The following is a 14,160-nucleotide window of genomic DNA, read 5'->3' on the forward strand; positions in this document are numbered from 1 at the left end:
CAGCGGATAGAATTTGAGAGAAAGATACGCCCGAGCACTTCGTGTTTCTGCTCGACTCAAAAAGATGAAAAACAGATGACGTGACACGAGGTGACGTGACGCGACACAAAAACGTACTGTGGATGTGGTGTTAACTACAACACGTCACATGGTGAGCGTTATAATTTTTAACTTTAACTACATGTAACTCATAGCTGCTATCAGTATTGTCACAATTTCACTTAATTTGCCTTTCAATGTTTTCTTGCGTGAATGGGTCATTGATAGTTTTTCTTCTTCAAATAAGCGTTCAATAATGTGCCTTTGAATGTTTTATTTTTCCATGGGAATTGTGTCATTGATGGTTCGTGCTCTCAGGCTTCGTAGCGCGAATTCTATTTCATCACAAAAATATTTAAGTGTAACCTTTGATCCTTTTAAGCATTAGGTAAATTTGTTTTGTGAATATGTTAACTTTTCTGTCAGCACGTATATATAGCGTTATTTTGAGCAGCGAATAAAACTTGATAGAAAGATGCGCGTTTCTGCACGACTCAAAAAGATGAAAAACGGATGACGTGACACGAAGACAATGTCATGCGAAACAAAATCGTGCAGCATGAATGTTGTGTTTACTAAAACGCGTCATATGGTAAGGGTTACTGCATCTAGCTTATAGCTTCTAGCAGTAATGTCACAATCTCACTTCATTTGCGTTTGAATGTTTTCTTACGTGAATGGGTCATTGATAGTGTATGCTCTACGGCGTCGTAGAGCGAATTCTATTCTCTTTTATCACCAGAGGATAAGTGTAATTTATCCTCTTTCGATTTGTTTTGTGAAAGTTCAACCTATGTTTCCTGAAAGAGTCATACCCTGGGAACGAGGCTGTAGGATAATTTGTTTTTGATTGACATGTGCTGAATGGCGTTTTAAAGAACCTTTCTGTCAGCACGTTCACGGTTAAATGCATGAATTAGTTGCGGTTTAATATCACAATGGAGTGAACGAGTGACGGAAACACGTCACTTCAAGTTCGCGAATCATCACTACACCTCATTACCATTCGGTAAAAACGAAAACCAATACGATAAAAGCAAAGAGTTTTGAATTATCTTTACCTAGTTTCATACGCCAGTCAGCATAAGACCTTTGGATGACTACGGATAAAAAATAAACATTTCACCGAAAAGAAAGATCAGTTGGGGTAATTAAAACTCAGAAAACAAATGAAGATCGATTTTTGCCCAGCTTTTTATCAATTTCTAATTGAAATCAAATTTTACATATTTAAGAGACCCTGCAGCAACTTTATCCTTCTAACAAATTATCTTGGATAAATACTTCATTACATTATGTCTTTTAACAATTCTGCTGTCTTGTTACCTTTCCCTAGAGTTATCTTCGTCACAACGCGTTTTAACAATCGTCCAGCTTTTTTAGCAAACTTATTATTAAATAAGTTATTATATAAAGCTGGAAAATAGGACTTAAGTTAATTTTTCTTAAATTTTTACACGTTATTTTTTTTTATTATTTTTTATTTATTTATTTTATTTTTTTCAGCTTCAAATTTCTAATCTACTTTTAAGAAAAGTTGGTGCGATGTATCACGTCTTTACGGACTAATATAAATGTAGATGAAGATGTTTTTTTAAATGACATTTGAGAATTGTCCGATAATTGGAGGCAAACTAAAACAGTAAAAAACGAAGTTTAGTTGCTTAAATATCTCTCTCTGGTCTCCTGCTTTCGAGAAGAGAAGACGTCTCTTCTCGGGAGCAGGCGACCAGACAGAGACGTCTGAAATTCAGGCTACCAAAAACATTGTTGAAAATAAGACGCAAAATCTGAGAAATTTCCAAAAGGAGCAGCTGGATCATAAAATTAACAGCAGATCTGTTGAATTTTCAATTGGAGACAGGAAGGCAGAACGCCGACTATTTGTTTTGCCGGAATAAATTAAAACTACTAATACTGCAACTTGAACACGTTAACGCGCGATAACGCCTCGTAATTACGCGTTCGAAAAGTTGACAACGCGTTTCAAATGGGAGTAACATTCGAGCTGTGTCTCGAGGTTCGTAAGTTTTACGCCAAAGCTGAAGACCTGGACGAACTCTATGCCAGCATGTGTATTCTGAACGGTTTACTGTCTTTGACAGCGATTGTGGGAAATATGGCGATGATTTACGCACTTCAAAAAGCTTCATCTATTCCAACGACATCAAGAATTCTGATGCAAAGTTTAGCTGCTACGGATCTAAGCGTTGGGGTACTTGGCCACCCATTGTATATTGCAGTCATCGCCGGAATTCGGCAAAGTTATGGCTGCGAAAATATCCATGAGATTCTAATGGTGTTCTTCATACTGTCAGCTTCACTTGTGGTGGTGTCTTTTCAGTTGGTAACATTCATCGGTGTGGATCGATTCCTCGCTATTACTCTGCATCTTCGATACAATGAGCTCGTTACTCCAAAACGAGTTGTAATACTGGTGGCTGGTGTGTGGGTTTGTACGCTGTCATCTGTGTTCATAACAGTCTTCTGTTTCTTTCAAGCTGGCGAGATAGTTATGGTCGTTTGTGGTTACGTCTTAATGCTTTTACTCAGCATCGTTTACATGAAAGTTTATTTTGTGGCTCGGCGTCACCAGGCGAGTATCAACAGCCAAGCTCAGGTGACGAGCAACTTAAACTTGGCTCGTAGCAAGAACTTAGCCATCAAAACATTGTACGTTTTTGTCGTATTTAAAGTGTGTTATCTTCCATACCTTATTGCCTTGACTGTGTTGCTAGTTTCAGGTCCGAGTGTCGTTTTACAAGGGACTGTACAGCTTACCACTGTTTTAATGATGCTGAACTCTTCGTTAAACCCGATAGTCTTCGGTTGGAAAATGACGGAAATCCGTCAAATCATTAAAAATAAATTCAGAACGCTTTTTCGCTGCACAGGAAGTTAATACTGTATTTTAAAGTTAAGTACGACCAACATAGTTTTTATAGTCTACGCCTGAAGGTCGTATGTTAAGAGAAATTCTTGAGATGTAGTATTTACTTCAGATTGATCAAACTGCATCTGATTTAGACTAGACCGCATCAGTTGAATTTTTCAAGGACTAAGTATTCCCTTTCATTTTAAACTTCTTATCAGTAAAATCAAGAGACGTTAATTTTAATGTACATCTTTGCCAAACCAAGGCCCTAAATTCTTGAATAATATAACTTACTCATACGTACTGAAACGAGCAACTGGCAAGCTTTTGGGGCTGGCTTTACTCCAAACGGGCAGTTTAATCATGACATGTGCGTGCTTATGTCAAGACATAAAGGACTATTGCTTGTAAATAAACATGTTAGAATCATTTTTGAAAAGGAAAACTCATTAAACTGTCACAGAAACGATTGAGAATCATCCATGATGGAGCATATTTTAACAGACATAATTAACAGACATAATTTGTTTATCAAGCTTTTTATTTAACCCCTAAAAGAAGCTTCGCTTCACGGGCATTTCTATCAGCCATTGGAACAACCAATCAGATTCACAGATTTCAAATAGAACACGACTAAGTTTCTACTTATTAAAGTTACAACGCTTGCGCGTATAACCTTGCATATTCACTGGTTACTGACATGTCCCCAGTATTTCATAGCAGTCAACTCTTTTGCTTTCCACTATTTCTGATATTTTTTTCGGAGCTTTCACGTTCAAAAGTTTAAGTGTAGCAAAACAACGAGAGAGACTACTGTACATTTTGCATGTTACGGTAATTACCAATAGTCAGGTCGCTTAGCGCAAATTTTTGGAGAAATCGTTACACGGTTGATAAAAGCACCAAAATTTGCAGAATGATTCTTTAAAGACTATTAAATAATTTTATCTGTGGCTCCACCTGAAATTTTTCCTGCAATTTGCAAAATTTGCTAAACATTTTGACCACGTACAAACTCTCAAGCACCGCTTCCACGCCATTTTGAATCGATTCAATGAAAGTGGGACAGAAGGAAATATTTCTCTTCTCCGTAAGTAATTTGCAGTTTTATGCTTAAATGTTGCAAAAATATATATAAATTAAAGACATTGCTTAAGTTTTCGCTAACATTTTATTTTTTAGATGCAGTATTCTAAAATGTTTATTATGGTTAATTATGCGCTTGTCGTTTGTGGCCGCCGAGGGATGCGGAATATGCTTAAAGAAGCCTTGAAGAAACGAGATTACACAGAGGACTCACAAATTTTGGTCAAGGCAGCTTCAAAAATAAGAAAATACATTTTCAGCCACGAGGCATATAAATTTAATAGATCGTTTCCAGAAAATAGTCAAGAAGCTTTGTTACCATCTAGCCTCAAAACCTCAAAGATAAGCACGAGTCCCAAGCATGCCTTACCGTTGGCAGCCTATTGTCTACAACACTAAGAAAAAAATAAAAGGAATCCGATACAGAAACAAGGCACTTTTAGGAGCGTGAACCGCCTCTGCCTGTCTACTGATTGCCTTGAACACACACAGATTGACGAGATGCAAGCGGAACATCCAGCATTTACACCAGCTGGGAATTTCTATTTCCCATGACCGGGTCACACAGCTTGACGAGTGGATTGCAGAAGCCATGTGCGAGCACTTTGACGAAGACGGAGTTGTATCCCCTGCCTGCCTGCTAAAGGTCTGTTCACTGTTGGTGCCTTAGACCACCTTCAAAAAGCTCTTTTCATGGTACCGGCATCAGTCTCCTCCAGTTTCCAACTGAAAACCAACCGGGTATGAGTATACCACCAGTTACGATTCCTCCATCGGTACCTAGAAAGCTCTCTGCCATTGTTCCACGCTATGTCTGGTTGTAACACCACATCCAGTTTTAGGAGAAAGGACAGGCATTTTTAAAGAGGAAACAGAAACACTTGCCTATTTAGCCTCCCATCCGATTGAGTCCCTTGATGCAGACTGTGAGCACTTCCGAAAAACTGAACGGCTGGTTATTATCGTTTATGACAAAGAGAGTTCGTCCTTGTCTCTTAACCAAACTAGGATTTAACTTTTCTGTCTTAAGAACGTTCACTGACAAGATGCCACCGACGGACAATGCTTTTCTTTAACGCACAAGACGGGCGTTCAATCTAGGACACTTGTACTGACGCTGTGCAAAATATCCCTTCACCGGACTTAATTTTAGCAGAACCACGATTTCTACACCTTATCGAGTTTCACTCTCCTTATATTTTTCATGTCTTATGTTATCTTTTTGGGTCAAAGAAGTGGCTAGCCGCCCAATCCAACGCCACTAGATCCACCCCTGTCTAGGATATTACAGATAATTTTGCAAGCCTTAAGCCGCCGCATTTTTTTCTTTTGTCGGTAGAAACGACTGCGTGGGATGCTAGGGTAAGGGAACTTGAAAATCGCGTGGTTTTCTCTTCAATTTGCCTTATGGGTAATAAATATCGGGTACTCTAATAAATGCCTGTGCAAAAAAGAGACGGACACCCCCTGAAAAAGTCTAATTGACCGCTTACGAAAGGGAACATTGCAGAACAGCCCTTATGAATTTATGCAAATGAGCTAAGAACGCTCTTGTTTAAATTTCAAGAAAAATAAAAAAAAATTGGATGGAGCTACGGATAAACTTAAAACCAGTATCGAAAATAGGCTGCATGCAAAAATTGGGGCTTTTATCACAAAATCTAATCGATCGCTTACGAAAGGACATTGCGGAACAGCTTTTATAAATATATGCAAATGAGTTAAAAACGTTCTTGTTTAAATTTCAAGAAAAAATAAAAAAATTCGGATGGAGCCACGGATAAACTTAAATAAGGTATAGAAAGGAGGCCGCATGCAAAAATTGGTGCTTTTATCACGCCGGTAACGATTTTTACGCTAACCGACCTGACTACAAGGAATCTTACATCGGGAATCTTACATCATGAATTTAGATGGTGCCTTACATGAAAGAATACAAGAATGCGAAAAGCCACCACATATTCTCGTGTCACATGACTAGACACGTGACACGATGCAACGGATTTACACTAATTGCAGCTTGTATTCAGGCCGAGTTTTTCTAAATGCGCAAAGTGTGGATGGGGATTTACATGAGAAGGGATGAACCTAGTGCTAGGATCATTCTATCGAAGAGGTAGCATGATGCTAGCGCTAGGGCCAAATGCAACCCTTCCCATGTAAACTGAAATCTTAATTCGCTCAATATGATCGTCAGATTTTTCTGGTGTTATGGTTACATTTATCTTTTGGACTTTCCGTTGTTGTTTCTCTGCAAAAGTTGCGAAAATAGTGATGAACGAATGAACGAATTCGTCCTATAAAGATATTGCATGAGGCCGTAATCTTACACATTACGGAAAACTGTCAAAAAGTGAGATCTTTCGTTTCAAGAACGTTCACACAAGTCTGTATTTAATCTGTTGTTAGTTGCTTTACTCAACAATGTGATCTAATCAATGTAATGTTGCAAATCACAGGAATCTTACATTAGGAATTCGAATAATTGTTACGGCACAGGAATGCAGAAAAGCCCCACATATCCTCGTGTCACGTGTCTAGGCACGTGACACGAAAGCGCGTTCTCTTTCAGCAGCGCGCGCGTGGACTCGCGCGTGCAGCACGCGCAAGACAAATGACGGAACAGACGAAATGGAATGTCGTCACAAACGACTGAACTAAATTTGTTCAGAGTTCGAGACGGATGGATACAAAGATGAAAAGCGGAAAGTCTGTCCTTCGCAATTTGTTCATTATCACTTTTCTATTTATACCTTTTGTTTTGACAAATGCGGTGATATCTTTGTTGCGGAAAGTTCGCGCTTACGTTCATAGCGAGTTGAAAACTTTTAATGACATTTACGGAGATAAGACCGTCGCCGAGCCGTACACGGATTCCGCATTTATAGCGTACATAAAAGGCGAGGAAACAGTGCAAGGTGTGTGCTGCCCACAAAGAAAATCAGATATTGTTGAAACTCGCGGTAACAAGAGCACAACTCAACAGACCAACGACAAGAAGGCCTACAAAGGAAAGAAAAGCACATCAACAAGCAAGAAAAGAATCAAAAGAAGAATTAACATACAACCACCACCAGTGGAAGAACTGATCTTAAGAGGCTCCATTGCGGATTGCAGAACAGAGAATGTTGACCAGAGATTCACAGAAGTTCCTCGCCAAGAGTTGTCTGGCGAAATTGTCGCAAAAACTCTTAAGAACACATCAGCTACAAAAGAGGTGAAGGGGAAAAGAGAGATCCATCACCACTGTCTTTGTGTGTTGAATGCTGTTGTAAATGCGCTGTTATTCACGCCGCAGAAAATTCGCGCATACGTTCAACGCGTGTTGGAAGAGTTCAGTGATATATCCCAAGATAGCATGGCGGACCTGCCTTATACGGAGCCCGCATTTATAGCTTACCTTAAAGGAGAGGAAGCTGCTCCCTTTGTTTGCAGCCCGCACATAACATTTTCAAAGTCAGGTTGCAGCAAACAGCGAGACTGAAGAGAGCAGCAACTAACGCCCAGGCATTGATGGAACTATTTGAAGGCTTGAATTATTGTAGTGTGTTTTTTGGATAGAAGAAAAGCAAATGGTTTAAACATCATCTTTTTATGTTTAAGCTAATAACCCACACAACAGTAATATAAGGAACAAATATTTGTGTTTTAATCAACTTTGATCAAATAAGAATGAGTTAGTGACTGGTTTTATCAGTGACAAGTCAAAGAGGCAGAATCGTCGTTTTAACTAGATTTGTTTTGTAAATATATATGTATCGGATATTTTCTTTATAAGAATAATCAGCTAATTACTAAAGAACTGGCTAGTTTAACCGCACATTGCACGTGAAATGACGTAACCCATAATAAAAAGCACACGATGCATTTCCTTGGATACGATCTGTTAATTATTTTGATAATAAACGGTCCGGGAAAATATTGCAGGAACCCAGTCGACTGAAGGAAGGGCATTCGCAATTCTTTTAAGGGAGAAGAAAGTTCTAATAAAGCCTGGAGTGCGCAAAATCGGCGGATAGAGTCTAGCGGTAGGATGAAAAAAACAAAACATAAATTCTTAAGCTGTTTACAATACTTTACCAGGGTCTTAAAATTTGGAATTCTCTCTTAATATCGATCACTGGTTCGACTAGCTTTTCTACTTTTTTTTTTAAAAAAAAATGAATTTTTAAGTCTGAATTGACCTAGCCGCACATCCACACTAATTGCTAACCGAGGTGCCCTCCCCTGTAAGCCTGGTAGTTTCTTGAAAGTCTTCTGCCCTACCTTCCACAGTTATTGCTGTAAATTATCAATTCTACTAAAGTGGCTAATAAATGATGATGATGATGATCGATGCTAACATTTTTATAGCGCCATTTTCCATTGATTCAATGGCGTTTTACAGACAATGAATTGAAAAACAATACCTGCTATACAAAACTTAAAATTGAAGAAATCATTATAGGAGAAGAACTTACAGATAAAACAATGATGCCAACCTTCAAAATAAACTCATTAAAACTATAATGAAATTCTTAAACCTGATTGGTTATCAGAGGGCCCTAAGCACGTATACCAGTGAATAAAGGACTCTAGTCAACTCACTCTAAAACGGACATCGACGGGACCAGCTCCAACTGTCCGTTTTAGAAAGGTGTCCGTCTTATAGGGAGTTTAGTTACAATAAAATGACTGAAAAACGTCAAGGAAGGGAACAACAGCAGATGTCCGTCTTATAGAGGTGTCCATTAAGAAAGAATTGCTTGAAAATGTGATATTGTCTAACCTGACAGTAGATACCAGCTGATATAACAACTCCTCAATAGTCAGATAATCCATGATGTCCGCATTACGTCTGTAGCCCCATGATAACTTGTCTACTGTCATTGCATTTTCCCATTTATGTTTCTGGAGTTTGCCTGAGGAACAACACATCTACATCACTACTGACGTGAAATATGTCCAAAGATATGATCACCCCCTGGAATTTTACCATTAGCTTGCATGAAAAAAAAACAATACTTAGTTGAAGTTGCGAAATGAAATAAACTGACGTAGCGAATTTTTTTTAATAAGCTGATGTGTTTCGAACGTTAGCCCTTGGTCGGAGCAAAGTGACGAACAAGCAACTTTCATAAAAGCAAATAGTATCCTTCTGTACAACACCCTTAATGTAAATCGGTGAAATTAAATCATAAACAGTCCATCTTAGCAGTCAACATAATCTGCAAATTTGGACCGCTCAGGGAACAACTCCTGATTCTGCTTTTTATTATGGACCAGTTTGCCATATAATTAACAAAGTCAATCAGTAATAGCATTAGAGGATAAACTTGAAACATACCAGGATTATAATGATCACTGCATGTAAACACTCCGCCATGATGGCACATGCATCCATTGTTACACCAACGGTCATTTGTTACAACTGTGTCTTTAACAGGGCTACAAAATATGTTGACAAAAAAATAAAATTGCATTTGCAAACATAGGTAATTTTTTTGGTAAGCATGTAGTACTACATACTTTAAACATCCAATCCTCCTTTTGTATCAACTTGTAACTCAAAATTTAATTTTTTGTAAAGTGCTAAATAATTGAGCGGGCAATTCTGGAATAAGTGATATATAAATAAATTATCATCATCAACATGATGAGTTAGCACTGAAAATAATTACATCAGCTGGTTGTGACAGTGGTTTTTACTTGAGTGTCAAAGTAATTCACATTTGCTTTGGTTTTGCATTACTACGCTTTTAGTGATTGGTTAAAAATCTTGCACCACTTTTTCAGGCAATCATAACTTAAACCAAAACCAAACCAAATGACTTGCTCATGCACATTTTGCCACGTTTTGGCCTGCGACATGTATTTGCTTTGAGTTTTGATTGGCTGACTAGATTGCCTGTGTCCTTTGTGATTGTCCAGAGTAATTCCTTTGGTTTTGGTTTTAGGACATTCAATTGGAAACTGCTCTAATCACATAATTACAATATGGTGAGCTCATTAGAATTCCTCGGTCTTTAATTTAATCAAGATACTAATTGATACAAGATCAATTTTCTTGAGCTGTCACCTTTCATTGTAAAGCCAGGCAAGGAATTCTCTGCTTGTCCAGTATGTGTCTGGTCCCGCATCCCCGTCAGACCACAAGTATTCTGGCTTGTATGTGTTTATCAAGTCATACAGTTCAGGTAAAAGCACTTCCTAAAAGGTAAACATTTGTGATTGAGAAAAAAGATTAATTAAATGAGCAGTTGACAAGAAACGTACATCATGAAATGTATTTTTAAAATGGCCTAAGTCACCACAACATTTCTTTTTTTGTAACCACTGGGTAATGAATTAGTAGAAAAAAGTATCAACCGGTAGTATGTACAATACAGTTGATGTGTGATACGTAAAAAGAAACTCAATGAATACAAAAGGTTTTATCTCAGAGCAGGGTTTAACTAACAGGGTTGCTAGTGAAGGGAAATGTAAGATTGATGTTGAAAACCTTTTTATTCAAACACAAGCCTGAGAGTGTTTCAAATTTAATCAATCCAGAAATTTATGTGAATTTGATTATAAAAATTGCTAAAATCTGTCACCTTTAGTTCTCGACAGATTCAGAATAATTTACCTCAGGAAAATGACACTCAAAGGCCAAAAGCCAGACTGACACATGCAAATTATATTTGACAATTGTATTTAGATAATGTTTCTAGCCTAATTCTTTACAATATGTCTTGTAGCTTTATGTAGGTCCACATCAGCCTCTGGCTGCCTTTATTTTAACCTACATTAAATAAAGTATGTATACATTATTATGTATGTATGTTTACGTATACAGTAAAAACACTTCCTGGTTGAACACCAATAGTTTTATTAATAAATACTGTAACTTCATTGCTGTAACAAGACATGAAAAAGAAACACCAACCTTAACATAATCCTGAGTCTGGTATTTGTTAGCTTGGTCTTTTAAGTACAAAGGATTAAACCACTCAAAAAGTGAGTGATACAATCCAAATACCAGATTAGTATTCTGTCGGACGGCTTGGGCAAGCTCATCTAAAATATAGGAAGATGAAAAATTCACTGACTTCAATCACTTCTGGCATCATGATATAAACATGAAATCTTGAGCCTTGAATTATACAACTGACACGTGCAAATTTATAGATGATGATGCCAGCTGGTTTAAAGGATTAAATAACATTTTTATTTATTTATTTACCAAAATGTTAAAGGCCAGCAGGAATCAGACATTTGCACACTGATAAAACTACAGGCAGCAAAATGACTAAGCTTGATGAATTAATGTATGCAGAAAATATTTTACTATTTAAAATTTCATGAAAGTCTTAACTGGCTGATAAACATCAGTGATTAATTGCCAAGGGTCAGATCAGAATGTATCTTCACAGTATCATACATTGTTTTTATGACAAAAACAGAGATGCCAACCTAAGAAAATCAAAATCTCGGAGATAAGGTTAAGGTAGCTTCTTCCCCCCAAAACGGAGTGAAAACCTAGAGCTCGCTGAGTCAATCACAAATACCATCAAATATATATCTAAAAAGGAAATTCCCCAAATTGGTCAAAATAAGTGTGAAAACACATATTGTAAGCACTTTTCTTTCATATCCAAGAGATCTGGTGATCCATACAGGAGACTGGGAGATATATGATGACTCTCAGATAACCCGGGCCGGAGAGTTGGCATAGATGGAAAAGGGTGTAATCAACTAGCTATTGTCTTGCTGTTTTCCTGTTGACATTCAAAATACCATTCACTCTTTAGAATTATAACATGTTATTGCATGCACCTGATGAACATACCCACAAGATCCCTGTGAGGTCCATTGTCAACAGAGTTCCAGTTCCACGACACATTGGATCTCCAGTTTGTCCATCCTTCATGATGTTTACTGGTCAGCACTACATATCTGTATGAAAGGCAAAAGCCAATCGGGCAAACAGTTCTGTTTAACATATATAAGATGTGCTAAATGTGGGATAATAATAATTTAATAAGGTGCTTGTAATTTCTTTATGTTTAGGAGAAGAGCCCTAATTACAACAAGAAATTTCTGGTCCAATGATTTACATAGTAGATCCATGTTTTATCGGCATATACTAAAACCACACACCCGTCACACGTCATCTACAAAGGCAAGTGTAATTGTGGAGTAACATACATTGGCGAAACAGCACGCAACCTCGAGGTTCGTGTTAACGAACATTCAGATGTCAATAAGCAGTCAGAGCCAGCCAAGCACATCAGAAAACACCCTAATCACAAGTTCACGTGGAATGTTTTAACCACTGCCCACTCATGGTTAAAAAGAAGAATAAAAGAAGCATTCTACATTGCACGCTACCACCCTGAACTAAACAAACAAGTGCAATCACTGGACCTCACCTTGTTCCCAATGGGAACAGGTATTACATAACTGGTGTTATCTGAACTATAAGAACGATGAGCGTATGCAGATTTTTTTCACTCTGATGATGATCGAACAGATCGAAAACGTTTAGCATCAATTTTAACAGCTTTTACCTTAAGTTTTATTTTTAACCTTTTATCGGCGAAATGTATATCTCTCAATAATTGTAATGGGTTTTGCTTGTTTCGGTGATTTCATCTTGTTTCGCTCGTTTCGGCCGTTTTGGTTGTTTCGGTCGTTTCGTTTCGGTCGTTTCGGTGGTTCCGCTCGTTTCGGTCGTTTCGTTTCAGTGGTTTCGTTTCGTTGTTTCGGGTTTTAGTACATGCCTGTTTTATCAACTAGCAAGACTTCAAAACTTCACTGGCATCCATACTCAAAATGGGAGGTGATGGGAGTGAATTGAAGATGGCCCTTTTCCTGCCTAAAAAAGGAGTCCTGGAGTACAGTGAAGGCTGGTCTTTTCTTGCTCAAAAAGGAGAAAAGGAAGATTTGTCACTCCTTTGAACCACACATTTCAACACAGAAGGGCGCAGCTGTACCCCCCCCCCCCCCACCTTCCCCCACCCACATCTGTCACTGGACTTGGAGACTACTGGGCGACAACCTCATATGTATATACCAGAGTCTCTTTTTTCCTATGCCCCTTCCAGGGAGTGGGAGGAAAAGAGACCCTCAGGGAACTAGGTTAACTGGAAGGCTGACACTTCATAATAGTCTGTCTGTAGTTTTCCTAAAAAGAATGCTATCCAGCTTACATCAATTATAATCTCATGTTACCTCGCTCCAGACATGCTCAGCAATTCTGCCCAAACATTAGGATCAAAGAATTCTGCCTTGAACATTGGAGCAAAGTCAGCGTACTGGAAGTTAGGCGGATAGTTCTTCTTCATGAACTCCACAAAAGCAGGCTCCCCAGTTTTCCAGCGGTACCAAAACCACTCAGATCCAAAACTTGGCACAGAGTACACACCCCAGTGCATAAAAATACCAAACTTGGCTTCATCATACCAAGAGGGGAGGGGACGTGAGTCCAGTGACTCCCATGTTGGTTGATATTGAGCAGATGTCACAGATAACAATGCAATGAGCGGTAGTACTTTAGAAATCATGCTTTCTTCTGAAAACAAGACATTAGTTAGTCTTCCTTTGAAATTAGACCTGTATTGCTTACAGCCATCCCAATGTTCCCACCCCCCACCCTCTCTCCCATTCCAACCCTACCACCTGGGGGGGGGGTACTCCCCTTTTGGGCTATATAGGTATGTGCCGCAGAATAGGGTATGGTTTTTGTGGTTCTTGGTCCTCAAATAGGGTATCATTTTTGCTCCTTTTGGCATCGTGTTCCTGGTGTGATCCTTAGATAGGGTACCTAAATTCTATCAGCTAAAATAAATGCCCAGCTAAACTAAAAATAAAAAGGAATCTTAAAACTGAACTAACCGTTCAAGTATAAGTAAAGCGATTTTATAAAGATTTGTGTTTTGCCGTGCGCGGTTGGCCACTATTCGGGTCGTCACAGAACACTTATCCTGCTTATGAATAGGGGGTCATTTTTTCGGTTTTGGGCCTTAAAAAAGTATCAATTTTCGCTTTCTTTATCCTTAAATAGGGTCAGGGTTTAAAAACCTTCGCGGCACACCCCTATCCGAAATTTATGGGAGTTCCCCCATCCCGGGCCCTACCAGCAGATGTCCACCTGTTTCAAGTGCACTTCCAGTCCATCAGACAGGACCTCTGAACAG

The 14,160-nt window shown here is 38.5% G+C and overlaps 2 protein-coding genes across 3 annotated transcripts in view; one reads left to right on the top strand and one right to left on the bottom strand.

Annotated features, from left to right (window-relative positions):
* LOC144643653 (alpha-L-fucosidase-like) overlaps nucleotides 1–14,160 on the bottom strand; it is a 29,306-nt gene that overhangs the window by 14,589 nt on the left and 557 nt on the right. Inside the window, exons 2-7 of one of the 2 annotated variants that reach the window (XM_078502971.1) lie at nucleotides 13,196–13,535; nucleotides 11,811–11,917; nucleotides 10,908–11,038; nucleotides 10,059–10,189; nucleotides 9,327–9,427; nucleotides 8,769–8,901 (exon numbers count right to left, since the gene is read on the bottom strand). In XM_078502971.1, the coding sequence (XP_078359097.1) occupies nucleotides 8,769–8,901; nucleotides 9,327–9,427; nucleotides 10,059–10,189; nucleotides 10,908–11,038; nucleotides 11,811–11,917; nucleotides 13,196–13,527 (935 nt within the window). In that variant the 5' untranslated portion in view covers nucleotides 13,528–13,535. The remainder of the gene's footprint in view (nucleotides 1–8,768; nucleotides 8,902–9,326; nucleotides 9,428–10,058; nucleotides 10,190–10,907; nucleotides 11,039–11,810; nucleotides 11,918–13,195; nucleotides 13,536–14,160) is intronic. The other variant, XM_078502972.1, reaches the window with a different exon arrangement.
* Nucleotides 1,555–3,779, top strand: LOC144643655 (melanocortin receptor 4-like). Its single transcript, XM_078502973.1, has one exon. The coding sequence runs from the start codon at nucleotides 2,030–2,032 to the stop codon at nucleotides 2,939–2,941; it is 912 nt and encodes a 303-aa protein (XP_078359099.1). The 5' UTR covers nucleotides 1,555–2,029; the 3' UTR covers nucleotides 2,942–3,779.

This window comes from Oculina patagonica, chromosome 2 (assembly GCF_052425735.1).
Source record: "Oculina patagonica isolate OP01 chromosome 2, crgOcupat, whole genome shotgun sequence".
Classification (NCBI taxonomy): Eukaryota; Metazoa; Cnidaria; class Anthozoa; order Scleractinia; family Oculinidae; genus Oculina; species Oculina patagonica.

Bases quoted from the DNA above. Each gene is read 5' to 3' on its own strand.
- LOC144643655 (XM_078502973.1), top strand. From the start codon at position 2,030: ATGGGAGTAACATTCGAGCTGTGTCTCGAGGTTCGTAAGTTTTACGCC.